Genomic DNA, 27594 nt, shown 5'->3' with positions numbered 1-27594 from the left:
CCTAAGACCCTGGGATCATGACCTGAGCCGAAATCAAGAGTCAGATGCTCAACCGACTGAGCCACCCAGGAGCCCCTTAAAAAAATGTTTTGTTTTGTTTTAATTTAATGTTTTATTAGTTTCTGAGAGACAGAGAGAGAGAGAGAGACAGCATGAGCAGGGGAAGGTGAGAGAGAGAGGGAGATACAGAACCCAAAATCCAGGCTCTGAGCTAGGTGTCAGCACAGAGCCCGTCGCGGGGCCTGAACCCCTGAACCGTGAGACCGTGACCCGAGCTGAAGTCGGATGCTCAACTGACTGAGCCACCCAGGTGCCCCCAAAAAATGATTTTTAAATAAATAAAACATAAAAGAAACAGGTGATATTAAATTTAATAACATAGCATTTTAACCCAATGTATCCAAAATTTTACCATTTCAACATGCAATTGGTATCTTAAAATCGAGATCTACTATACATTGTTTCATCAGCTGATGTGTATATTACGTGTAGCAGTGCTCAATTCAGATGAGCCACACTTCAAGTGCTCAGCAGTCACACATGGCTGGTGGCTACTCTACGGGGTCGGCACACACACTTTCATTATGTGTGGCTAATCACCCCTCCCCCCATGTCCTGTCTCCCCCTGGGTCAGAGCCTTCATTTCATTCATCCCTGTAGCTCCCATGGCACATTAAAGCTGCGCCCCCTCCCCCAGGAGGCCCTCCAAGCATGTTTGTTGATGGGAGTGAGCGTTGGGGATTGATTTTTGTGGTTTAGTTATGGCTGTAAATGGTGTTTTATAGATCGCTTCTATAGATGCACCCTGCTGCAATATTAGCAGAAACAAACGGCCGTGGTTGTCAGCAGAGGCAGCAGCGGATGCCTCCAGGCCGATAGGGCTCCCTGACTCAGGCTGGGGAAATCCCACCAGACCATATACCATTTCTCTGGCTTAAGAGCCTTCATTGACACAGCATGAGCCTGCCTGCAAGCCTGTCTCCGTAGACCTTGACTATAGCCCTTGACAGGGTGCATTACACAAAGGATGCGTCTCCAGCATCCCGCCGCCAGGCTGGGATCTCCTTGGGGCAGAAAAGGAGTTATCTGGGTCGACAAGAGCCAGATCCACGGCAGATGTACAAAGCATGCCTGCAGAGTGACTAAGTGGATGGAGAGCAAAGCCTCTCATTCATGTATTCATGCACCCCCAAAAACGTTTATTGAGCATTTGCATGTATCAGGCACTGTGCTAAGCACTGGGGGTTCAGCAGTGGAAAACAGATGTGGGCCACACCCTCGTGGAACTGACCTTCCAGTTGAGAAATGGGATAAACAAGTAAACATGTGAAAATGAAATAATCAGCACACTGACCTGGGAAGGGAAGCAAAGGGGCCCAGATAGAGAATGAGAGTGGAATTCTTCAAGCAAAGAAGAAAGTCTGTCTGTAGCTTCCATGGATGACCCTCCATGCCCAGGTCAGAGGTCATCACTTAGACATCGGCCACTCTCGGCCAGCCTGAGACTTGGTGCTGTGAGGGCATTTTGTTTCAGCTTGCATTGATGATGTCACAATGGGCTCTATGGGGACAGTGACCTGTGAGTTGCTGCAGAAGGGCAGAGACAAGGGGAGGAGCTGGCAAAAAGGCAGCAGAGACTCCCACCACCTCCCTAACCCCCGCCCCGCCCCCCCCCCCCCCCCCCCCCCCCCCCCCCCCCCCCCCCCCCCCCCCCCGTCTCTATTCAGCCTCTGACAGACCTGGTCAGCTCGGGAGGAGGTGAGCAGGTGACCATGGCGCTCAGCCTCTCTGCCACATCCATTTCCAACAACTGGCTCCCAGGCTACCCTGAGGTAACCAGGCCTGTCTTCTATGTCTGTCTTGGGTGGGAGAGTCCCAGCCAGAGCAAATGGCAGACCTGTAAGCCGACCATTGTCCTAGACATTAGGCAGGGGGGTGGGGAGGGATGATAAGATGAAGGAGATATGGCCCCTGCCTTCAAGGTGCTGACAAACTAGACGTTATGCAAGAGGCTTATCAGAATAATGCTCCTCATCCTCTCTTGGCTAACTTTGGAGGAGGGGTGTGATGGGTGAGCCCACAAGGCACTGAGCTTTAGAGCAGCTTACCCATTGGCAACAGTATTTTTGAGAACCTGGACTATGTTTCTCAGGCTGATCTAAGGATAGAATTTGCAGCATGGCTTAAAAATGCACATTCCCGAACCTCAGCCCAAACCTTCCAAAGCAAGGTTCTCAAGTATAGGGCTCACAAATCCGCATTTTCAAAACCACCTTAGGTAATTCTTACCCTCAGCACTGCCCCGGTGTTTAAATACTACAGTTGTCACATCCGACTGACCAGCGTAGGTCAGTTTCTCTGTCCAAGATGGGTGTTGGCGTTGATATTTTTATTACTGATGAAAAGTCATGATTCATAGGCTGCTAGTGGCTGGCTGTCAGCTTGGAAGGAATCAGAGGCCACTGAGAAAAGAATACTCTATCTTTTCGATCCATCTATAAAATGCCTACCTGAGCAGACACTGTTTAAAGGCCGTTAAAATACCAGACACAGAATAACCCAGTCCCTGGAACTTTATAGACCTATTTACTCAAACCCAAGTGCTTGCAAAAAGTAAATAAAAGGGAAGCAAAATGAGCAAGCACCCCTAGAAATACAAACAGAAAGTAAACAGCCTTGTTCACTAAAATAAACAGGACAAATCCAGCAAGTATTAAATGACCTCTAGTCAGACAGGCGCAGAGCCAGAAATGCCCCTTCTTGGCTCCGGGAGGAAGAAGAGGTGAGGGCTTGTCCCTATCACCTGGGGGTGTGTTCCAGGATGGCTGCCTTGGTGGCCAGAGCCAGGCCTGCAACCGCAGACATTATCCTGGGGGGGGGGGGTCCAGGTGCTCCCCAGGCCCCCACAGAGCCTGAACATCTCCATGTTCAAAGGTCAAAAAATGTGTCCCCAAAAGCCTCTGACAAAATGCACGTTTTCTAGAGGTATAGAAACTCGAGTCGCTATTATACGCCATTTATTTCTTAATTTAGCAAACATTTATTTAGCACTTGCTGTGTTCCAGCCCCTGAGCCAGTTGCTAAAGATATTAAGATAAGGAAGGCATAAGCGAGCCCTCAAGTTGCTCATGGCTTACCATGAAAGAAATAAGAATAAATAGTGACATTTATTGTTCACTGATGATTTGACCTGAATGATAAGCACCCTACAGGCACTGTTTAACCCTCATAACATTATGGATCTCATTGAAGGATCTCATTTGCTCTTCCTAGCATTAGGCAGAGATTACTGTTGTCTTTCCACATTTTACAGATGTGTAAACTGAGGCTCAAAGTGTCTGGTATGATGGTAAATGGTTAATAAGCTCTCTGAAACTAAAAAAAAAGAAACAGAAACAAACAAACAAACAAAAAAACCCTGATTCATAGTGTTTGTCAGTCTCGGTAGTATAATACTCCCAGGCTGGTTTCAAGCTAACTGGCCTGATGTCACTCTGAATGTGGAGTTGGAAAAACATAGGAGTCTGTGCGCAGTCTCCAGCACCGCACTGCAAACAAGGCTCCCAGCTAATCAATGGAGGGGCCAGAACATAAACCCGGTGTGTGTAATCCCAAGCCCCTGTGCATAACCACTTTGTTACACTGTCAATAACTACATGAGATCATTGACATTTGAAAGGGATACATCTTAAGACCTTTGTGAAGTGCCAGTTTTACAACGCCTCATAAAACTTCTTGGCTGGTTAATAGCCTGTGCTTCCTCTCTCTCTCTGTTTTTATCACCCACAGAGCAGTTGGTTTTCTTTTGAGGGCCATTTAAAAAACTTTTTAATTTTGAAATAATTATCATTCACAGGAGGTTGCAAAAATAGTACAGAGAGGTCCTGTGTACCTTTCACCCACTTCCCTCAATGGTCACATCTTACATAACCACAGGACAGTATCACAATCAGGCAAGTGACACCGGCAAAAGGTGTGTGTATATTTCTATGTCCTATTCTCTAGGAGTGCCAGATTCGGCAAATAAAAATAAAGGATACTCAGTTAATTTTTTTTTTAGTGTAAGTATAGCCCATGCAACATTTGGGACATACTTATACTAAGAAATTATTCTTTATCTGAAATGCAAATTTAGTTGGGTGTCCTGTATGTTAGCTGGCAACCCTCATTTTATCACATGTGTAGAGTCATGCAAACACCACCCTAATCAGAATACATGCCTATTCTGCCACCACTAAGATGTTCCTTGTGCTACCCCTTTAGAATCACATCCATCCCATAGCAACCACTAATTCCCTCTCCATGCCTATAATGTCATTTCCCCCCACTTAGCATAACATCCATGAGATCCATTCAAACTGTTGCAGTTTCAATACTTTGTTCTTTTTTATTGCTGGGGAGTCTTCTCTGAGGGCCAATGTTAACAAAGAATCATTTTTTAAAAAATCTCATTCATTGTGTAAATATCAAATCTCTACAAGGTGCCAGGTGTCAACATGGAGCAGGGGAGGAGCTGGTTGCAGTGAGGGCTGGGTGTTTGCCAGGCAGGTAAGCAAATGCAGAGAGAGAGGCGGGGCATAGGCATTGACAACTGAGCGAATTATGCTGGGCGGGAAGGAAGCAGAGCCAGAGCGGGTAGCAGCAGGGAAAAGATAGGATCAATAGTTCATAGTTCTATGTAGGTGAAGAATGAATGGAGCCAGGTACCTTTTTTGGAAGGTTTCCTTATCTCATGTCCAGTTTATTTTATTTTTTTTTTAATTTTTAATGTTTTATTTATTTCTAGGAGAGAGAGAGAGAGAGAGAGACAGTGTGAGCAGGGGAGGGTCAGAGAGAGAGGGAGTCACAGACTGAAACAGGCTCCAGGCTCTGAGCTGGCAGCCANTCACAGACTGAAACAGGCTCCAGGCTCTGAGCTGGCAGCCAGCCCAGAGCCCGACACGGGGCACGAACCCACGAACCGCGAGATCATGACCCAAGCGAAAGTCAGACGCTTAACCGACTAAGCCACCCAGGCGCCCCCAGTTTATTTTTTAAGTTTGATTATTTAGAGAGGGAGCTCTCGTGCACATCAGCAGGGGAGGGGCAGAGAGAGGGAGAGAGAATTCCTAAGCAGGCTCAGTGCTGTCGGCCTGGAGCTGACATGGGGCTCAAACTCACATGATCACATGTGAGATCATGACCTGAGCTGAGATCAAGAGTCAGATGCTTAGGACACTTAACCTACTAGGTTACCCAACTGCCCCTATTTTTTAATTTAAATATTAACATCAAAAGAAACATTCTATCCACATCCCCTTCCATATGTAGACACAATTTCTATATCAGAAGTAATACAGTTTTACATGGGCATTTAAAAAAAATTTTTTTTATGTTAATTTACTTTTGAGAGAGAGTGTGTGTGTCAGTGGGGGAGGTGCAGAGAGAAAGGGAGACACAGAATCTGAAGCAGGTTCCAGTCTCTGAGCTGTTAGCACAGAGCCTGACAGTGGCTCGAACTCACGGACTGCAAGATCACGACCTGAGCCAAAGCTGGACACTTAACTGACTGAGCTACCCAGGTGATTACATGGGCATTTTTATTTTTTATTTTTTAAATATTTTTAAAAATTTATTTCTGAGAGAGAGACAGCGTGAGCAGGGGAGGGTCAGAGAGAGAGGGAGATATAGAATCCCAAGAAGTCTCCAGGCTCTGAGCTAGCTGTCAGCACAGAGCCCAACTCGAGGCTTGAACCCATGAACCGTGAGATCATTACCTGAGGCAAAGTTGGATGCTCAACCGACTGAGCCACCCAGGCACCCCTACATGGGCATTTTTAAACTGACAGTTTTAGTGTTAAAAATGTTAACCAACAAATTGCTCACTAACTCAATAAGGGTACAGAAGAAAAGATTATGGTCACAAAAAGTACTTAAAGATCATCTTTCCACCTGTTTTTATTTTATTTTATTTTATTTAAAAATTTTTAAGGTTTTTATTTATTTCTAGGAGAGAGAGAGAGAGACAGCTTGAGCAGGAGAGGGTCAGAGAGAGAGGCAGTCACAGACTGAAACAGGCTCCAGGCTCTGAGCTGGCAGTCAGCACAGAGCCCGACGCGGGGCCTGAACCCACGAACCGCGAGATCATGACCTAAGCGAAAGTCGGACGCTTAACCGACTAAGCCACCCAGGTGCCCCTTTCCACCTGTTTTTAAATTTACTTATTTCATTTTAAAAGTAGGTAATATGTATATGTAGAAAAAAATTCAAAGCATACAAAAGGGTTTATAGGAAAAGAGAAACATTTCTCCTACAAACCCTTAGCCAAAATTTCTCCTTCCCAGAGTCACTATTTTCTTGTGACTACTTTTAAACATATAAGAATGTGTGTGTGTGTGTGTGTGTGTGTGTGTGTGTGTGTGTACACAAACAGAAGATACCATAACTGCTATTCTGCACCTTGTTTTTTCCCTTAGCATATCTTGGAAATTGTTCCCTACCAGTATCTATAAAGGTGCTGCATTCTTTTTAACCATTTAAACTACTTATTAAAGCCTCCCTCCTAGAACATAATCGGTTGAAAATTACAATCTTACCGAAGCTACCCACCTCAAGGCATCCTGGGACTTGTAGTTCTTAATCAGTTGAGTTTTGCATGGAAAACAGAACTTGAGCAGATGACGTGTGATGGAAACGAAAATGTCCTTCCAACAACACTGTGAGAGGACATATTGTGCTGTGTCCTATATATGCTCCTATCATTATGCCCAAAAGCGAATTATTCGTGCATTTAAACAACCAAAATATCAATGAGACGCCCAGGGTTGTCTTAACATCAGGAAATCAAGATCATTTTAGCAGACAGGGACAATACACACACACACACACACACACACACACACACACACACACCCCATGCCTTCTCTCCCTTACAGCATTGCTTTGGTCTTCTGTATCTCAAAGCAGTCTTAACAAGTATGTGACAAACTACTACTGAGAGAGCTTCTCTCACAAATAGAGGGGTCAGAAAGGACACGTATAACCAATGAATGCACACTGAAGTGTGTGTAACCAATTACTATGGTAACTTCCAGGTATTTGCTCTTTAAAAGTTGTTTAGAGGGCACCTGGATGGCTCAGTCGGTTAAGCCTCTGACTTGGGATCAGGTCATGACCTCTTTGTTCATGGGTTTGAGCCTGGGTCAGGCTCTGCACTGTTAGCTATCTGTCAACTGTCTGTCATCTGTCGGAGCCTGCTTCAGATTCTGTGTCCCCCATTCTCTCTGCTCCTCCCCTGCTCGAGCTCTGTCTCTGTCTCTCTCTCAAAAATAAACATTAAAAAAAAAATAAAGTAAGATAAAAATTGTTCAGCCAAACAGAAATGAACGACGGTAGCATTGTAATCATCATCTACAGACTGGTGGGGAGGATTTTCTCAGCAGGCTGAGGGCAAGAATGATTCTCAGAAACTTTTTTTGGATCGTTAAGGTCCCCCCCCAGACCCTCCCACTTCATAAACAATGCCATTCCATTCTGCTTCCAAACTTGTTTCCATGCACTTACATATATATGTATATAAAATCTAGACATTTAGCTGATTATGTGACTTTTACCTAAATGCTCTTGTCCTGTAAGTGTTGTTCTGGAAATTGCTTTTTTGCATTCAGTATATTTGGAAATTTTTTCTATGATAATACATGAAGATTGACCTCATTGCTTTTTTACTACCACACAGCGGTCTAAAACACTGTGTCTCAAACTTGAACTCACAATCAGATTATCTAAGGATCTTGTTAACATGCAGATTATGATTTGATAGTTTGAGGGTAAATCCTGTCATTCTGCATTTCTAGAAAGTTCCCTAGTATTGTAGATGCTGCTGGTCAACAAATCACACTGTGAGGAACAAAGATGTAGAGTCTGAGAAAAGTAGTATGCTAGAGCTGACTTGGATCAGCTCATGAGAAATGATTGTCAAATGTCCAGGAATTTTGCGATCCTGCCGCTAAACATAGAAATCATTAAAAAATTCAATTATGCAAGCTTTTAATAAATAATATTACAAACATATAATACTCAAAAATCGTCACCTTCCTAGCTATTTTATTATCAATCCATGCTCTTTTTAAAAGTTTACTTATTTATTTATGTAAGTAATCTCTACACCCAACATGGGGCTTGAACTCACAACCCCAAGATCAAGAGTCGAATGCTCTGAGCCAGGCACCCTTCAATCTATGCTCTTGAGGTTATTTATGTCCATTATATCTGTATGGTACAAATCTATACAATGCCCTGCTTTTGTGCATCTCTTCCTAACTCCACATTCAGTTCAGATTGGCAGCTTGGAACCAGCCACTGGGAGAGTTTACACACAGAAATTGGGTATAAAGGCATGCATTACCCCAAGTCTTCTCCAACACTTGATCTTACCAATTCTTTTCCTTTTTGCTAATCTGACTAATCAAAATTCATTTTTAGCTTGCATTTCCCAGGTTACAACGAGACTGAGTGTCAGTCTCATTCTTAGCAATTTAATAGTATATCCGGTTCTTGTAAATAGGACCCTTTTACTGGTATATTTTCTAGTGGATTATTGCACAGCAAAGCTGATGATTTTTAAAATCAGGTCACTCCTCCTACCAGTTCAAATAGTTTGTCAGTTTATTTTCTTGGAGGTTCTAGGCAATCAAATAATCTATAAATAATGAGAAATTTTACTTTTCCATATATATAGTTTATCATTTATTAACATTTATTTTTTATTTTTGAGAGACAGAGAGCAACAGAGCACAAGCGGGGGAGAGGCAGAGAGAGAAGGAGACACAGAATCCAAAGCAGGCTCCAGGCTCTGAGCTGTCAGCACAGAGCCCAACGTGGGGCTCGAACCCATGAACTGTGAGATCACAACCTGAGCCGAGGTGGGATGCTTAACCAACTGAGCCACTCAGGCATAGTTGTTTATTTTGCTTTGTGGCGCTGGCTATCATGACACGTCCACATTGACTACGAGCAGTAATAGCTCACCAGTGTCGTACTTCTGACTTGAATAGGAGCATTTCTGTATTTCCCTACTAATTTCTATTGTAGATTTATGGCAGATAGTCTTTATCCTTCCTCTTTCTGTTTTTTTTTTTTAATTTTTAATGCTTATTTATTTTTTTTTAAATGTTTTATTTATTTCTAGGAGAGAGAGAGAGAGACAGCGTGAGCAGGGGAGGGTCAGAGAGAGAGGGAGTCACAGACTGAAACAGGCTCCAAGCTCTGAGCTGGCAGTCAACACAGAGCCCGACGCGGGGCTCGAACCCACAAACCGCGAGATCATGACCTAAACGAAAGTCAGACGCTTAACCGACTAAGCCACCCAGGCGCCCCATTGCTTATTTATTTTTGAGAGAGTGAGAGAGAGAGAGCACAAGCAGGGGAGGGGCAGAGAGAGAGGGAGACACAGAAATCCCGGAATCCAAACCAGCCTTCAGGCTCTGAAGTCAGCCTAGAGCCCGAGGCCAGGCTCGAACTCACAAACTGGGAGATAAAGACCTGAACGGAAGTCAGATGCTCAACCAACTGAGCCATCCAGGTGCCCCCCCACCCTTTCTGGTTTCTTAAGAGGATTTCGTTTTGGTTTTTTTTTTTAATCAAGATTGGAGGATTTCATTTTTTTTTTTAAATCAAGATTGGATGTTCAATTTATCAAAATGTTTACTTGGACTTTCTAAGTTCCCCATTTTAATGATATTTGAATTTCTCACATTAGCATGTACTTTGTGTGTGTGTGTGTGTGTGTGTGTGTGTGCTCAGAAGAGCATTAAAATTTTTTACGTTAAATTTCCTTCCCTTATATATTGTACCGGTTTCAGTTCCCGTCACTGTCGGTGAATTGTGTTCCCCACTAACCAGCCTCTGGCTCTCAGAGGAAAAGAATGTTCTCTCCATGACACTCTTAGCACGGAAACTATACATGATGACATTTCAATAAACAGAGAATGCCATGAACTTACCCCATTGCCTGTATATTCTTGAGCTCCCCCTCCCCCGGCAATACCAACTTCTGTGAATTGAGGGCTGCAGGGACTCTCCGGCCCCATTCTTACCCCAGTATATAAAGGGCAGATTGCTGACCTGTAATCCTTGGACTGTTAACACTTCTAAGTGCTGGGCCCTGTTTTGTGCCTAGGGGCCACCAACAGTCCTGATCAGAATCTATGACCAGGTGGGTACCCTGGTTTTTTAAATTGTGGCTTATCACTCTTGACATGTGAAAGTTGGGATTGCCTCCAAAAACATGTGCAGTTTATTTTGTCCCTTTAAGAAGCGGAAAGAGGGGCGCTTGGGTGGCTCAGTCGGTCAAGGGCCCTACTTCGGCTCAGGTCATGATCTCGAGGTTCGTGGGTTCGAGACCCGCGTCAGGCTCTGTGCTGACTGCCAGCTCAGAGCCTGGAGGCTGTTTCAGATTCTGTATCTCTCTCTCCGACCCTCCCCTGCTCACGCTCGCTCTCTCTCTCTCTCAGATATAAATAAAAAATTTTTTTAAAAAGTGGAAAGAGTGGAGGTATGAGCCATTCTAGATCCATCCAAACAGTTGTGTGATCTTAGGCAAGTCATTAACTTCTCTGCACCTCAGGGACTTGCCGTGCGTGTAACACTACACTTATCAAGGTGCATAGAAAAAGACCGAGAAAAGATTTGAGAGTGGCTTGTTCCAGACCCCTGAAATCAAATTAACTGAGCTCAAACCCCATCTCTGCCACTGACTGCCCTGGACAGGTCACTTGCTCCGTATTTCGTTTCGTTCACGTGTAAAATAGGGACACTAGAAGTATAAAGTTGCTAAAGCAGTTGTGAAGATTAAACAAGGTAACAGGTTGAGCTTTGGCGGAAAGCTAAAGCTTCTTGTGAGCGCTCCATGAACACTAGCTATGTTGCTTTTATTATCACAAGGGTGCCTGCGGAGAGAGAGAGCACTTTGTACAGCACTCGTCGGACCAGGTGAGCCAGCAGGGGCAAGTTTTTTCTCAGACTCTCTGACCTGGGACCTGGGACGAGGAACGAGGCTGCTCTACCACCTCCCGGCCAGCAGAGGGCCCCCGCGCCTACCGCGGACGGCGGGGCGGGGCTGGCGGCGCGGCCTCTCGCGGGGCGGAGCAAACGGCGCGGCAGAGCAAACGGCGCGGCAGGGGCGGGGCTGGAGGCGGGGTGTAGCGAGGGGCGGGGCGGGCGGCGTGCTGGGACAGGGCGAGCAGGCGCGGGCCCACGCGTTGGGCCGTGCAGGTACGTGTCCCCGACCCGCCCAGCTCCAACTGAGATCCCCTCCGATCCCGCTCGGGACTAAGGTCAGCATCGCGCTGAGCTGAGGGCCGTGCCCGACCCAAAGCGAAACCGAAAGCCCGGCCTCCGTGACCGGATCTTCCTGGGGTTGCAAAAGGGTGGCCTGCTGTAGACTGTAAGGGTCGAGGGGAGGTGGGAGTGTTCCCCAGAGAATAGGCCTTTGGCTCCCTGGTGCAGGCCCGCCCAGAGTTAGGGGCCCGTTTGGGAGCTGAGAGCTCGAAACCGACAGGGACTTCCCCGCGGGGCAGGCACGTGTGGGGTAGGGTTTAGGGGACCGGACTAAAGCTCGGATTGGGGGCGGGCCGTCTGGGAGGAGCTGGGAGGGGAGCGCCCTTTGGGTTGTGATAGTTTGGCTGGAGGGCAGGAGCTTTCAGCTGAGAGGTTTGGCCCGGGATCTGTGTCTTTCCGTAACGAAAGGGGCGGAAGCAGAGGTCTGAACCTCGCAGCGGTCACTTAGGGAGAATGGGGTGGGGAAGGAGGTGGTTTCTGGGGCCTGGATAATATAAATCTAGGGTCCCAAACCTCGTAGGAGTCTGAGCACCTCCCCTCCCCTAGGTGGCCATGACCGGCAGGGCCCGCAAAGAGGCGGTGCAGGCCGCGGCCCGAGAACTCCTCAAGTTCGTGAACCGGAGCCCTTCTCCTTTCCACGGTAAGTGACCAGGACAGGGGAGGAGGGTGGGGGCCGGTGTGCCCCCTTACCCGCTTCCACTGCTGTGAAAGCCCTCCTTCTCTACAGCTGTGGCCGAGTGCCGCAGCCGCCTCCTCCAGGCTGGCTTCCATGAACTCAAAGAGACTGAGAGCTGGGATATCAAGCCAGAGAGCAAGGTACTTAGGGTGGGGTGGGGGCAGAGAAGCATGTTCCTAGGCTGCGGCGCAAAGTCCTTTGTGCCAGCTGACTAGCTAATGCAACTCAATCTCTGCAAATCCCCCCTCCCCCCACAGTACTTCCTGACCAGGAACTCCTCCACCATCATCGCTTTTGCTGTGGGAGGCCAATATGTTCCTGGCAATGGTTTCAGCCTCATTGGGGCGCACACGGACAGCCCCTGCCTCCGGGTGAGGAACTGGGGCTGCAAGGGCAGCGGGGTGCCATCGGGGAGTACAGGGCAAAAGCAAGTGGAGAGGTACAGATTGGGGGCTCTATTCCTGCAGCGGGGGAGACTTGTCGCCCCCTTCCTCCACACTTTGGGCCCTTCTCTGCAGCGATATTCATTCTGTGTTACTTAGCTCTCGATCAGTCTGTCTCATTACCAAATCATGTCGTTCAGCCTCTCTCAATTCTTGTCCCCACCTTCACACGCAGGTGAAACGGCGGTCCCGCCGCAGCCAGGTGGGATTCCAGCAGGTTGGTGTGGAAACCTATGGTGGTGGGATCTGGAGCACCTGGTTTGACCGGGACCTTACCTTGGCTGGACGAGTCATTGTCAAGGTGGGAACTGGGGCTGGACCTGGGAAGTTCTTACTTTCGGCTGCCTGAACATTGACTGGGTGGGACCTTCCCTTAGGGTGCTTGTGGAGAGCCCCCCAGGGAAGGGGAGATAGAGCAGTCTGGTCTGAGGACCGTGTTAGTCAGTCTGGGTGAAGTGGGGGTTTTAACCAGCCATGGCTGGGACGTGCCCTGGGCTGACCTGGCCCGGGGGGCCACAGTGCCCTACCTCAGGCCGCCTGGAGCAGCGGCTGGTGCACGTGGACCGGCCCATTCTCCGCATCCCGCACCTGGCCATCCATCTGCAGCGAAATATCAACGAGAACTTTGGGCCCAACATGGAGATGCACTTGTGAGTCTGGTGCAAGGGCTGTGGTGACCTGGAGGGGTGGATGTGGCACCAGGGGAGGGGAGGGGCCTGGTGGGAACTGGGACACCGCTACCTAATGGTGGCCACAGCCAGATTCTCCCGCTGGGACCCAGTTGATGCTGTCTGAGGGCCCTCGTTGCTCTGCACTTGGAAAGCAAGCTGGGAATCGGGGGGCAAGGGCAGTTCCCATTGGGAGACGCTGGGGCTCAGGGGCTCCATGCCTTTCTCTCTCCCCACCTGTCCCTCTTGTGTCTCCGCACAGAGTCCCCATTCTTGCCACAGCCGTCCAGGAGGAGCTGGAGAAGGGGACTCCTGAGCCTGGGCCTCTCAATTCTGCAGTAAGAGCCCCCTGCTCATGGGGAGGAGTGGGGCAGGGGCTGACTCCCTCAGAAGGGGGAGGAGGGGAAGAGCAGCCCTTCCTCCCAACACCCTTCTGCCCTGCAGGATGACCGGCACCACTCGGTCCTCATGTCCCTTCTCTGCGCCCATCTGGGCCTGAGCCCCGAGGACATCTTGGAGATGGAGCTCTGCCTTGCTGACACCCAGCCCGCGGTAAGGGATGGGTGCAGGAACTCGTGGGTGGGGCCCTCTGGGGTCCTAGCCTGCCCGCGTGTGCCCTGAAGCACCCGCCGCCGTGGCCAGTCCGCCGGCTCCTCCCATCTCATCCCTGTTCTTCCCAGTAGTCACATGCCGCTCTGCCTTCCGGCCAGTGGTTCTCAACAGGACCCGGAAATCAGCCCTTCGACACACTCCTTAGGAGTGTCTGCTATAGGCGGTCACTTGTTCCTTGATCCTGCACCTTTGGGGGCCGAAGGCTTGGATGTGCCCCGCCCTGTCCCCCCCTCCCTGGAGCCTGCCCTCCTGTTCGTCCAAGTTGCCCACAGTAGGAGACTGTGAAGTCTCTGTATGTTCGGGCCTGTTTGGACGTGCACTGTTCCTGGCCTGGTCTCTTGTGTCTTTCCTTGGCTCTTCTTGTGACCATTCAGCTTCTCCCTTTTCCAGGCCCACAGGAACCGGTAGGAACTACAGACCATCACCCTCCCGTCCTCAGCTCCTGCCCGGCCCGGTCCCCGGTCCCCATGGTCCCCTCAGCTCTACACAGCAGGGTCGCAGTGCCTGAGGCCCGGGGGGCAGGGAGGGGCTGCGCGCAGAGCCGGGGAGGGGGGGCTCGCTCACACCCAGGCCTTGGGGAGGAGGAAGAAGCAGGTGAGTTGGGGCGAGGGGTTGAAGGGCGGGCTGACTGTCCTGTGTTTCTAGGTCCTGGGTGGTGCCTATGAGGAGTTTATCTTTGCCCCCCGGCTGGACAATCTGCATAGCTGCTTCTGTGCCCTGCAGGTGAGCGGCGGCGGTGGCGCGGCCCGGGCAGCACGCACCACCCGGAGGAGCAGTGACCAGGGGACTGCCTCAGGCCCCAACAGGTCATGAGAGGGCCGCTGGCCACCCCCTCAGTCTGCTGTTGCTGGGCGGACCAGGGGAGGGCTGAGAGGCCGGCAAGGTCACCGTGGCGTCTCCTCCTAGCCCAGCTCTGGCTGCTTTTCCTTTATGTTAGTCTCTGCTCCCCAGGAGAGGCCTTAGCATCTCGTCCGGCAACGTCCTCTGTTCCCCCTGCCCTCCAGGCCGATGCCCACCCAGCCTTCTCTCTGTGCCTTGGGGTCTTTCTTCCTTAGTCACCTTGCTGTCCCCACTTTTCTACCCTACTTAGTTCTGTTTTCTTTTTTGAGAGAGAGAGAGAAGGCACAAATGAGCAAGGAGCAGAGAGAGAGAAAGAGACTCCCACAAGGAGCAGAGAGACAGAGAGAGAAGCAGGGCTCACCCGATGCGGGACTCAAACTCACAAACTGTGAGACCATGACCTGAGCCAGACTCAGATTGCTTAACAACTGAGCCCCCCAGGCGCCTGTCAGTTCTATTTCTTTTTTTTTTAATAGTTTATTTATTTCTGAGACAGAGCATGAGCGGGGGAGGGGCAGAGAGATAGGAGACACAGAATCCAAAACAGGCTCCAGGCTCTGAGCTGTCAGCACAGGGCCCGACGCGGGGCTCGAACCCATGAACCGTGAGATCATGACCTGAGCCAAAGTCGGACGCTTATCTGAATGAGCCACCCGGGCCCCCCCCCCCCCCCCCCCCCCCCCGTCAGTTCTATTTCTTTCTTTCCTCCTGCCCCGCCCCTTTTCATACCTCTCCCTCCCTCCGCATCCTATTCTTGGAGACAGGCTTTGGGCTGTAACTGAGACCAGAGCCAGACCTGGCACCTGTATTCATTTATGCAGCCAGCCAGCTGGATCCCCTCGATCGCGTCCTGGTCACTTGGTCGCCTCTTTGGACCTTGATCCTTTTGCTGAGGCCAATTAAGTTTACATGCTCTGTGTGGTTCATTCAACTTTCCAGGATTCTCCGCTCTTCCCCTCCAGCTTGCTCATCCTCCTGCCCTTGGCACAGGGAGGTAGGGGAGGAGAACACCCAAAAGGGTGGTTCTCCCAGGCCTGTTGAAAAGGTCTCCTGCATGCTGGGCGGTGCCCTAAGAGACGAAAGCCCTGAAAGCCCCAGCCACTTTCCTCCGGCTGTGACCACAGAAGGCAGGCGGAGAGTGTGAACCTCTGAGGCGTTGGGGGGAAGGGTTACCGAAGGTTAAGGATGCTCTTGATAACTGCCCTCCCCCCAATGCCCAAACAGGCTTTGATCGACTCATGCGCAGCCCCTGCCTCTCTGGCCTCGGAGCCCCACGTGCGCATGATTGCTCTCTACGACAACGAAGAGGTACATAGAGGGTTCTGGGGAGGGTCCCCTCCGAAGCTTCCCGCAGCCAGCTTGCGCCAGGCACCCACCATAAGCCAGTGCTATTCTGGAAGCCACAAAGATGGGAAGATATTGCCTGTGCTCTCTTAGCACTTGGTCCCCCTGGCTCAGCATCTGTCTGCTTTCAGTAGTGAGCCCGTGCCTCCCCTGTCTCTATGTGTGCCACATGATGAGTGCCCCGGGGACAGGGACCCTGCCCTTTCATCCATTCGTCCCAGGGCTCCGTACATGGCAGCCCCCACTCTGCATGCCTGTGTTGGGTGCGGTCTTCAACAGCGCCTCAGAGCCTGAGCAGATGGGTTGTTCTCCCTTGCATAACTGCACTGGTCAGAGTTAGCAGTTCAGGACAGGGCTCTGCCATGCTGAGCACTTGGTTTCCGTCTAGGGATCTGGGGTGGCTGTTCTGGCCCCTGCCATCGCGTCTTTACCCAAGGGTGGTGTTCCTCTCTGCCCGTGTTCATAGAACCTGGCATGGCCACCTTTAGCTGCAAGGGAAGCTGGGAATGTCCTGTCTACCTGGGTAGTCATCTGCTTAGCTACAGTTTGGGTGTTCTGTTGTACGGATAGCGTGGGTAGTCAGCAGTCTCTGTCATGTGCATAAAAGAAGATTGGCTGGTGTGAGAGGGCATCTGAGCTGAGCCACAGATGTGAGGGTCAGGGGAGGAAGATGGGGGTCAGTGTAGGAAGCCCACAGAAAGTGCTGTTGCTGCCCCGGAGATAACTCGGGGTTAGTTCGGCCCCGGCCCACCCTCAGGTCTTCCGTGGTACAGTGTTGGGGAAGTTGCTGACAACATCCCACAGTCCTCACCCACTGAGTCCGTCAGGTCCCGGGCCTGTCCGGGTGTTGGGCCCCTCTCCTTGGCCTCTACCTCGGGCCGCCGGAGCCCAGAGCCAGCCTCTGCTCTCTCCAGGTGGGGTCTGAGAGCGCCCAGGGGGCACAGTCACTGCTGACAGAGCTGGTGCTGCGCCGGATCTCGGCCTCATCCCAGCACCTGACGGCCTTCGAGGAGGCCATCCCCAAGTCCTACATGATCAGCGCAGACATGGCCCACGCCGTGCACCCCAACTACCTGTGAGTCCGCTAGGCCCCGCCTCTCCCCTTCCCCTCCCCCTCCTTCCCCGTTCTGGCGGGAAGGTCAGTGGCGGCTTCCTTTTGGCTGCTCTGAGGCCCAAGTTGGTCAAAGTCATGTAATGTCCCACCCAGGCATGTTGCATAGACTCTTGTCTGTAAATTCCTTTCCCTGTGTTGCTGCCTGGAACACAGACATGCCGCTCGGGCCCTGCGGGGCTGGGTGGGAGGGGGTGCTGGGATGCATCAGTGAGGTGTCCGTGGGGGAGGTAGTGGTGTTGCCAGGGCCACTCCCTGGTTGCCATCCCTGGCCCTCAGTCTGCCTCTTGCAGGGACAAGCATGAGGAGAACCACCGGCCCTTGTTCCACAAGGTGAGGGACTCCTGTTTCTCCTCAGGGACTCGGAGCCCGGGCTGGTTCTGGGCCCGTCACCCCTGTGTGGCTCACCCTCGCCTCCTGGTGTCCCTCTCTCCAGGGCCCTGTGATCAAGGTGAACAGCAAACAGCGCTACGCCTCGAACGCGGTTTCAGAGGCCCTGATCCGAGAGGTGGCCAGCAGTGTCGGGGTGCCCCTGCAGGTGAGGCCGGGCCCTGCCTGGGAAGACATGATGGAGGGAGTGGGGTCGGGGGCGTAAGCAGATGGGCCCCCAGTGAAGGGAGGCCTGGTAGCCAGCCTGTAGCGGACGGGCTTCCAGTTGAGTGAGAAGAGTGGGTTTGGGATGTAGGCAGAGCTGGGCTCAGTGCTGGCTCTGCTGCGGGGCTAGCCCTGCGACTGTGGGCTAGTCTCCCTTTCTCGGAGTCTCAGTTTCCACACCTGTAAAATGGGACTGAATAACAATGCCTCTTCTGCTGGATTTCTGTCAGAGCCAAAGGTAGAGAGTGCCCGAGGCACGCAGTGGGTGGGTCAGTTCTACCTTTTTCCCATCCGGCCCCCTGTGTCTCTCTGACACACCCTGGGGGCTGCCATAAGGCAAGTTCAAGGCTGGGGAAACAACAAACGAGGTTTGTTTCCATTCTTGTCTTGGCAGTGGCCCATCTTGACAGAAATAGGTAGAGGCAGAGATTTAAGGGACTGGAGCCCAGGTGGTCCAGTGACAAGCAGTAAGCAGGTCCTGGTGACTCAGGACTAGGACCCTGGCATCCTGTCTTCCGGCTCAGGGTGCTCTCTGCTGCACAGCCCCACCCTGTCCCCTGTAGACCCCAGTAATTCCACTCTCAGGGAGGCCTCTCTGAGGAGGTGACACTTTGAGCTGAGACTTAACTACTAAAAGAGGCAGCTGTGGGTAAGTCTGCAGGAAGAGCATCCCAGCCAGACGGAATGAGTGCAAAGGCCCTGGGGTCAGGGGGGAAAGGGAGGGACAGGGGTGAGCTTGGTCTGTCAGGAGGAGACAGAGCCCGAGTGGTAGAGCTGCCGGGGGAAGACCAGGAGTTATGGGGAGAGAAGCCTGCCCAGGCCAGTCGCAGGGCCTCCTAGGCCATGGAAGGGGGTTTGCATTTTCTTCTCACACAGTGAGACGACATTGGAGGAATTTTCTTTAATAACTTACAGCAGAAGCAGGACATGTGTACTTCAGAAAATTAGGAAATACAAAAAGAAACAATATTTTTTTTAATTTTTTTTTTTTTTTTTTTAATTTCTAGGAGAGAGAGAGAGAGGCAGCTTGAGCAGGGGAGGGTCAGAGAGAGAGGGAGTCACAGACTGAAACAGGCTCCAGGCTCTGAGCTGGCAGTCAGCACAGAGCCCGACGCGGGGCTCGAACCCACGAACCGCGAGATCATGACCTAAGCGAAAGTCGGACGCTTAACCGACTAAGCCACCCAGGCGCCCCAAAAAGAAACAAAATATTAATCTGCAGAGATTTGTGTATATTCTTCCAGATTTTTTTCTATGCATATACTTAACCTATATATATATATTTTTTTACAAAATGGAATCGTATTGGAAATATTTTTTTGTTCCCTCTTCATTCCATATTCTCTACCTTTTCATTTCAGCAAATTTTTGTTTTAGTAAATTTGTATCTAACGCATAGATCATTTTTTTTAAAGTACGCTTTACACCCAATGTGCTTAAATCCACGACCCCAAGGGGCGTCTGGGTGATTCAGTCGGTTAAGCATCTGACCTCAGCTCAGATCATGATCTCACAGTTTGTGGGTTTGGAGCCTGCTTCAGATTCTATGTCTCGCTCTCTGCCCCTCCCCTGCTCGCACTCTGTCTCTGTCTCTCAAAAATAAATTAAAAATGCTAAAAAATTTTAACTAAAAAAATAAATAAATTCACAACCCCAAGATCAAGAGTCACATGCTCTACCAACTGAATCAGCCAGGCACCCCCAGATCAGTTTTCTGTAGTTATCCCCAAAATATTCTTTATTTTGAGAGAGGGAGAGGGAGCTTAAGTGGGGAGGGTCAGAGAGAGAAAGAGGGAGAGAGAGAGAGAGAGAGAGAGAGAGAGAATCCAAGCAGGCTCCACACTGTCAGTGCAGAGCCCCATACAGGGTTCAAACTCATGAACCATGAGATCATGACCTAAGCGGAAGTCAGACACTTAACCCACTGAGCCACCCTGGCGCCCCTCCCCAAGATATCCTTTATAGACATGTGTACCACCTTAGTATCCAGTTCAGGACCACATTACACCTGGTTATTACGCCACTTAAGTGTTTTATGACGTAGTGCAGCCCGCACCACCCCCCTTTTAAAATGACATTGACTTAAAAAGGTAAAATAGTGACTTGTTGAAGAAACAAGGCTCATCATCATAGGATGTCTCGCTGTCTGGATTTGTCTAATTGCTTCCTCTTGATGGTGGTCAGCTGATGTCTGCAGGTCCTCCATTTCCTGTAAATGGGAATTCATTCCTAAAGGCTTAATAGATGAAATCTTTTTGGCCACAAGAGGTCATGACTGGTGTGTCCCTCATGTTGTATCATACGTGTATCATCCGGGCACTCCGCCCTTAGTGATGATAAGATTGAGCAATGCGTTGGGGTGCCCTCCTTCCCCTCCATCGTGCGGGGGTTTTCCTCCTTTGGCTGAACCGGAGCCCATGCAAGTGATGCATTCCCTAGCAACCAGACACAGGATGGTTTTGACACCGGTCAGTAATCGTTGCCAAAATCACTAAATCCATTCCCCCATTCATCCCTTCTCTGTGGCATCCCTTCTGCATAGCTTAGCTGCTATTCTGGGAAGCAGAACTTTCTCCCCATCAACTAGGGCTGTTTGGCTATCATGATATAGGGTGTCTGCTGGGAAGACAGGGTAAATGCTAATTCTTTCCTCTTCCTAATCAGTTTTCAAGGCGAAGGGTGTTCATAGCCACTTTACATGGTGACAAATAAGGGGCCTTTGTTCCTTTTCGTTTTCTGACTGTCATTAAATCAGTTTCATTGGTTTGGTGTGACCTGAGGCACTGTAGCCGTTTACTTTCATCCTCAGATTATCATAACTTTGGCCAATGGGAAGCCTACTGACATGTGTCCTTTGACAGGACTCTTGAAAGTTTTCTTGCTTTCTGTACAACAAGACATTGCAGGCCCATCCTGTTTATTTCCCAGACGTGGATGATGATTTTAGAGACCGGGGTCTGACGCCATGAGTGTCCTTTATTATTGGGGAGCGGGGGATGCTTTGGGGTCATTTCTGTAGACATAGTTAGAAGAACATACATATTTTTTGAAAACCATGAATTAATACTATACTTAGGTAAAAAGTAATAGTTACTTCTTAATTTATCTGATTTTATAATTGTTTTCCCGTATGCTAAAAATCTTCATTTTGAACACCATGTTACGATTTTCTTATTTACTTCTTTATTTTTTTAAATGTTTGTTTATTTTTGAGAGATAGAGAGAAAGTGTGAGCCGGAAAGGGGCAGGGAGAAGAGTGGGGACAGAGGATCAGAAACGGGCTCTGACAGCAGATAGCCCATTGTGGGGGCTCGAACTCACAAACCATGAGATCGTGATCTGAGCCAAAGTCGGACGTTTAACCGACTGAACCACCCAGGTGCCCCTTCTTATTTAATTTAATTTTATCAGCATATAAAGAAATTCAGAGTGCCAATAGCAGTATTTCTAAAAACACTAAAACTGCGGTGCGATTGTTCATTGTGTGTATATGGGAATAGGGAGAGAGTGTATGCTAATCAAGAGGTTGATATAAAGGGCACATTTTTTTTTTAATGCCCCTGCCTGCTATGTGGAGAATGGAATCTTAATGGAAGGGAAGGTGGGTGTCGCTGGAATTAGGGTGGCCATAGTTCAGATGGAGAGAGTAGGGCCCATTCAGGACATACTGTCCTTTGGGCCTGCCCTGTAATGTAGGCTATTTTTGTTCTGGTCACATCTACTTTCTGAGGGAGCAGAAGTGGGCCCTCTGCCAGGTTCCTGGCAGTCCTTCCTGTCTGGGCTTAATGAGCAGACGCCACATGTTGTCTGTGAACCTGTCCTCCCGTCCCTAGGATCTCATGGTCCGGAATGACTCTCCCTGCGGGACCACCATTGGACCTATCTTGGCTTCTCGGCTGGGGCTGCGGGTGCTGGATTTAGGCAGCCCCCAGCTGGCCATGCACTCCATCCGGGAGACTGCCTGCACCACAGGAGTCCTCCAGACCCTCACCCTCTTCAAGGTGACTCCCACCTCACCCATCACCATGGCGGCTGGGCTCCTTCTCTGGTGCCTGGGCCGGTTGCCGGGGCAACAGGCTACCACGTAGGAAAGGAAGGGTCCCGTTCTTCTTAAGATGCAGGGGCCCCAGTCAGCCCTCAGGATAGAGTGGGGACGAGAGATGGGAAGATGGGGCTTGTCACGTGTTGGCGAAGGACCTTTGTCTGGCTGGGCCTGTGTGGGTGGGAGCGGGGCCTCCCGTCTGGTCTGCACTGATCCCAGATCCTGTGTTACTCTCCATTTTAGGGCTTCTTCGAGCTGTTCCCTTCTCTGAGCCGTAACCTCCTAGTGGATTGAGGCCTCTTGGAAAGACTTCTCCTGCACTTGAGAAGTTGTCAGCTGAGCTGATGCCAGACGATTAAAGTGAATTTTTCACTCAGACGCATTCTCTTGTGCTCATTTGGAGACTGGAGGGGTGGGGGTTGAACCTGGCTGAACCTCTGGAACCAGAGGGGAAGGGAGGGGGGAGGAGGGGAGGCCGCAGCTCCTGGGAGCTGATGGAGGCCTGATCTCAAATCTCTTTTCCTTAAGCCCATGCCCAAAGTGGGTGACGGGTAGGTGGGTCCACAGTTGGAAGGTCCCTTCTCCCAACCCTAGTTCTCCCTTCTGGGAAGTGGCCTCAATGCTCTTCCATTACCAGAATAGTCCAGGAGCCCATCTCCGTGCTGTGAGGGCTCCACGCTCTGCATGAGACCCCAGAGGTGCCCTGGGCAGCCCTGCTGCCCCCCTCCCTGCCCTTCTCAGTCGCTTACGAACTTTTATAAACAATCTCTTATTATTCAGTGTTTTTCCTCTGGTTAATAATTTCTCCCTGTCGTTTATCTCTTCTTTTTTCCTCTTTCCTTTTTTCCTCTTTTACTTCCTCTTCCTCCTTCTCCATGCCCTCCTCCTCCTTCCCCTGCTCCTTTTCTTGTATTTGTTCATTCCCCTTCTTTGTCTTGCAGTTTGCCTGCTTTGTGGCTTTTTTCCTAAGCACCAGCAGTCTTATTCGTTAGTGCAAAGTGTGCTGGTGACAGACGCTGGCATGCAGCACTGTCCCCCTTACGAGCCTCTTGCTGGCTGAGGAGCCCAGGCCTTCGGAGGCTGGGCTCACGGGAGAACGCTGCTTTGGAGCTGAGCTCCCTCGTGCTGCTGTGATGATAGGCGCTCAGAACAGCAGAGACCAGGTGGCAGCACTTTATCACCAAAGCCTGTAGTATTTTCTCGAAGTGCTGTAACCACGAAATACGAGTAGTTTTGTTAAGTTTTTTTTGAGAGAGACAGAGCGTGAGCAGGGGAGGGGCAGGGAGAACCTAAGCAGGCTCCATGCTGTCTTGCAGAGCTCCACATGGAGCTTGGACTCCAGAAACAGATCATGACCTGAATCAAGAGTCGGACGCTTAACTGACTGGGTCACCCAGGCGCCCCGAGATATGAGTATTTTTATTTCCTCCCTTCCTTTGGTTGAACTGGGCGACTTTTGGAGGACGTGTGGAGAGATCTTGACTTAGGCAGTTGCTGCTCTTCCATGGGGACTGCCAATGCTGTTTGTCATGTAAAACACAGAGGTGTTGGTAGAAGACACCTATACTAACCCACATCTGTCCTTCACTTTGATCACTTCAGTAGACTTGGCCCGATGTCCAACTGCCCATAGCTACACTTTGCCTGGGGGCTGGCTTTGGCTGCTCGACTACAGTTTCCCACGCGTGACACTTAGGAATGAATTTTCCCCACCCCAGAACAGCTCCAACCAGAAGGCCAATATTAGAAGAAAACTCCAGCTCCCTCATATCCTGGGAGATCACTCAGATGTGGGTAGTTTACACTGGCTCCCTGACTTTGCGGCAGAATCAAGCTCCAGAATTAAGCCTGAAAACACACTCTTTTACAGGCCACCCTCCCTCCCTCATCTCACATCCCCACACCCCTACCAGTGTTTACCTTCACTTCCCAAATAAACTCCTTGCACTTGGATCCTGGTCTCAGGTCTGCTGGTGGGGGAGCCTAAACAGTATCCCTTGGAGAGGGACAGTCAGACAAGGATGCCTGGTTTTCTAATTTTTTTTTAATGTTTTATTTATATCTGAGAGAGAGAGAGAGAGAGAGACGCATGAGAAGGGGAGGGTCAGAGGGAGAGGGAGACACAGAATCTGAAACAGTCCAGGCTCTGAGCTAGCTGTCAGCACAGAGCCCGACGCGGGGCTCGAACCCACGAACCTTGAGATCATGACCTGAGCCGAAGTCAGATGCCCAACGGACTGAGCCACCCAGGCGCCCCCGTGGTTTTCTATTTCTAGTCGACCTTGTACTGTTAGTCCTTAGCTTGGGTGATATGGTGAGACAAAGGATAAAAGAAGCACTGAAAGGGGAGGAGTAAACTTCCTTTTGTTATGATCTGTTACATAGAAATTCCAAAAGCTGGGGCGCCTGGGTGGCTTAGTCGGTTGAGCGTCCGACTTTCGCTTGGGTCATGATCTCGCGGTTCGTGGGTTCGAGCCCCGCGTCGGGCTCTGTGCTGACTGCCAGCTCGGAGCCTGGAGCCTGTTTCAATCTGTGACTCCCTCTCTCTCTGACCCTCCCCTGCTCATGCTGTCTCTCTCTCTCCTAGAAATAAATAAAACATTAAAAAAAAAAAAGAAATTCCAAAAGCTGTATTATTTGAATTAATAAGAGAGTTTATCAAGGTAGCTGGCTCAGAAATCAATACACAGAAATTAATTCTATGTCTTTAGGCCAGCAATGAATAGTGTGAAAATGAAAATTTTAAAAGAACAACTTCTACAATGCATAATAATCCAGTACCTATGAATAAAATATAAAAAGTATGCAAGAGTTCTACAGAAAAGAATTATATGAAAGGAGGTCCAAACAATTTGCAAGATAGGTGTTATTTGTGGATGCGAAACTCAATATTTTAAAAATATTGGTTATCCTCGAAATTGATAGATTCAGTGCAATCCTGATAATAATGTCAACAGGTTTGCTCCTCCCTGCTTTTCTTATTCTGTGGAAGTTGACAAGTTGATTCTATAATATATATGGAAATTGCTAACACGCTTGAAGAAGACAATCACCTTATCAGTTACCAAAGCTGATGGCAAAACCGTAGTGATTAAGAGAGTATATTATTGTTTCAAGGGTCCACTGACCAATAGAACCTATAGAGACAAGTGAATAGCTATTACTGGATTTGTGAGGGAAGGGGCAATTCAGATGATCTTTTCAATAAATTGTGCTATGAAAATTGGATATCCATATGGAAAAATTAAGTTGGAGCCCTGCCTCCCACAAACACACAAAATCAATTGCAAATGGATTTTACATCTAAATGTACATGGCAAGATAATAAAGCTTTTAGAAAATATTAGAGGAGAATGCGACCTTGGTTAGGGAAAGATTTAAGTAGGATACAAAGAACACTAAACGTAGAGGAAAGTATTGACATATCTGCCCTCATTGAAATTAAGACCTCTCTAAGAGGATTAGAAGGCTTATTTGTAACCCATGTAATTGACATGGAGCTCATATTCAGAGTATATAAGACCTAGAGTCAATAAGAAAAGTCAGACGTCTAAAGGAATGGGCAAATTACTTAAACAGGCACTTCATAAAAGAGGAGATTCTAAACGGCCATTAAATATATGAAAACATGCTCTGCTTCATCAGTCATCAGAAGACTTTGGCCAAATCACGAAACTGTGTTTGACCGCTTTGACGGACAAAATGGCAATTTCATACGATTTAATCTAACGTAAATAAAAACCGTGATAAGACCCTGCCACACACCTGTTAGGACAGACAACATTTTAAAATCTGACAATAGGGGCGCCTGGGTGGCTTAGTCGGTTAAGCGTCCGACTTTCACGTAGGTCATGATCTCGCGGTTCGTGGGTTCGAGCCCCACGTCGGGCTCTGTGCTGACTGCCAGCTCAGAGCCTGGAGCCTATTTCAGAGTCTGTGTCTCCCTCTCTCTCTGACCCTCCCCTGCTCACGCTGTCTCTCTCTCTCTCTCTCTCTCCTAGAAATAAATAAAAAATATATTTAAAAAATAAAATAAAATAAATAAAAAATAAAATCTGACAATACCAAGTGTTGGTGAGGATGTGGAGCCACGGGAACTGTTGCAACAATGTTAGTGGGAATGTGAGTTGACAACAGTTCAGGACATTAGTTTGGCATTAGCCTCACTGGCCCTGCTATTTTACTCCAGTAGATGCCCTCAGTAAAAGTGAGATTGGGAAGTCAAAGGGCTCCATAGAAATCTGCTTTTCCTGCTTCTATTCTTGGTAAGGCTGCACACCCACTTTATGCCTTATAGTGCAAAAACTATATGTCCTCCTTGGAACGGACAGAATTGATGATTTCTTTAGATAACACCTGAGGAAGAGCCAGATGAAAATGACCGGAGGAGGGGCGCCTGGGTGGCTTAGTTGGTTAAGCGTCCGACTTTCGCTTAGGTCATGATCCCACGGTTCGTGGGTTCGAGCCCCGCGTCAAGCTCTGTGCTGACTGCCAGCTCAGAGCCTGGAGCCTGTTTCAGAGTCTGTGACTCCCTCTCTCTCTGACCCTCCCCTACTCATGCTGTCTCTCTCCTAGAAATAAATAAAACATTAAAAAAAAAAAATGACCGGAGGAAGCTATCATATGTGTATTCCAGACCACCAACAGTAGACGTCTCAACACTAAGAACACCTGGGCCCTTGTCTTTGTCTAACCATTTCCTGGATACCCAAGGGGACACATACTCCAGACCTCAATCCTCAATAAAAACCCCAGATCCCAAGCAAAGGTGAATCTCTCTCTCCTTTCCTTACTGAGTCTCCCAGACATTTTGTAGCTACACTCTCTCTCTACCTTCAATGAATTCTGCTTTCACCTCCTGCTGACTTGCATTTGATTTCTATCCTGCACACAGCCAGGGACCCTCTTGGCTGGTCCTGCGGGGCACCTTCTGGGTCCCTGGACCTAGCCTGCTGGCATCAAAAGCACCTGCAGGTGCACCAGGAGATGTGCAAGAACATTCAAGCAACTGTTCACAAGATTCCCAAACCGGAAACAACCCAAGGGTCCATACACAATACAGTAGACTCTGGGAGAGATCCCAGTTTTGTGGGGGTTGAAACATACAATTTGGAGACCCTCTTTAAGTAGAAGAATACAAAATTACAAATAAAAAATTTAGTATGAAAGCAAATATAAGAATGAAGACATTGAAGGAAGAATTAACACCAACTCTTCACAAACTCTTCTAAAAAGTAAAAGAGAACATCAGTTATTACCTTGACATCAACACCAGACAAAGACATCACATGAAAAGAAAAGGAAAGAAATTCACTTGTTATGAATATAGATGCAAAAATTCTCAACAGAATAGCAAACTGAACCCAGCAACAAGTAAAAAGGACTATTTATCATGACACAGTGGGACTTATCCCAGGAAGGCAGGCTTGGTTCAACTTATGAAAACCAATCAACATAATATGCCATATTAATAGAATAAAGGGCAAGAATCACATGATCATTTCAATAGATGCATGCAGAAAAAGCATTTGACGAAACCCAACATCGTTTCATGATAAAAAAAAAAAAAAGTAATATTTAACAGCCAGAAATAGAAGGGAACCTCCTTACCCTGATAAAGGGTATCCATGAAAAACCCACAGATAAACGTCATACTCAGTGGTGAAAGACTGAAAGCTATCCGCCTAAGGATCAGAAATAAGACAAGGACATCAACTCTCACCAATTTTAGTCAAGATTATACTAGAGCTTCTATCCAGGACGATCAGGCAAGAAAAGGGTATAATGAGAATGTGAATAGTATAACAAGTTACTTCTGTAAATCATATACAAATATTTGATCATGTGAACACATTGCTAAGTCTCCTCCCAGAGCCTTGGAAGGGGTCTGTGAAGACAAAGACCCCCGGAGCTAGAGGTCCCTTGGCTTTATAGTACGCCCTAGTCTG

General features: G+C 49.0%; 1 protein-coding gene across 7 annotated transcripts; it reads left to right on the top strand.

Annotated features, from left to right (window-relative positions):
- Positions 1-1736: 1736 nt before the first annotated feature.
- Positions 1737-22024, top strand: LOC120219810 (aspartyl aminopeptidase). 7 transcript variants are annotated; one of them, XM_039216662.1, is made up of 16 exons: positions 1737-1832; positions 10921-10968; positions 11863-11956; positions 12044-12132; positions 12250-12363; positions 12611-12736; positions 12955-13085; positions 13366-13441; positions 13548-13655; positions 14361-14438; positions 15780-15863; positions 16814-16974; positions 17304-17343; positions 17447-17548; positions 21438-21605; positions 21890-22024. In XM_039216662.1, the coding sequence occupies exons 1-16, from the start codon at positions 1773-1775 to the stop codon at positions 21938-21940; spliced, it is 1530 nt and encodes a 509-aa protein (XP_039072593.1). In that variant the 5' UTR covers positions 1737-1772; the 3' UTR covers positions 21941-22024. The 7 variants fall into 7 exon arrangements, with proteins under 7 accessions (XP_039072593.1, XP_039072596.1, XP_039072595.1 ...); XM_039216665.1 differs by lacking the exons at positions 1737-1832; positions 10921-10968 and adding an exon at positions 11194-11250; XM_039216664.1 differs by lacking the exons at positions 1737-1832; positions 10921-10968 and adding an exon at positions 11234-11312.
- Positions 22025-27594: the final 5570 nt, after the last annotated feature.

The sequence above is a fragment of the Hyaena hyaena genome, unplaced genomic scaffold (assembly GCF_003009895.1).
Source record: "Hyaena hyaena isolate Hyena2069 unplaced genomic scaffold, ASM300989v1 scaffold_650, whole genome shotgun sequence".
NCBI lineage: Eukaryota > Metazoa > Chordata > Mammalia > Carnivora > Hyaenidae > Hyaena > Hyaena hyaena.
The sequence above is the reverse complement of the archived record's forward strand: the minus strand, read 5'-3'. Positions and strand labels throughout refer to the sequence as shown.

Bases quoted from the DNA above. Each gene is read 5' to 3' on its own strand.
- LOC120219810 (XM_039216662.1), top strand. From the start codon at position 1,773: ATGGCGCTCAGCCTCTCTGCCACATCCATTTCCAACAACTGGCTCCCA. The intron at 12,737-12,954 runs GTGGGAACTGGG...GGGGGGCCACAG, and splicing joins CTGGACGAGTCATTGTCAAG to TGCCCTACCTCAGGCCGCCT. The intron at 15,864-16,813 runs GTACATAGAGGG...TGCTCTCTCCAG, and splicing joins CTCTCTACGACAACGAAGAG to GTGGGGTCTGAGAGCGCCCA.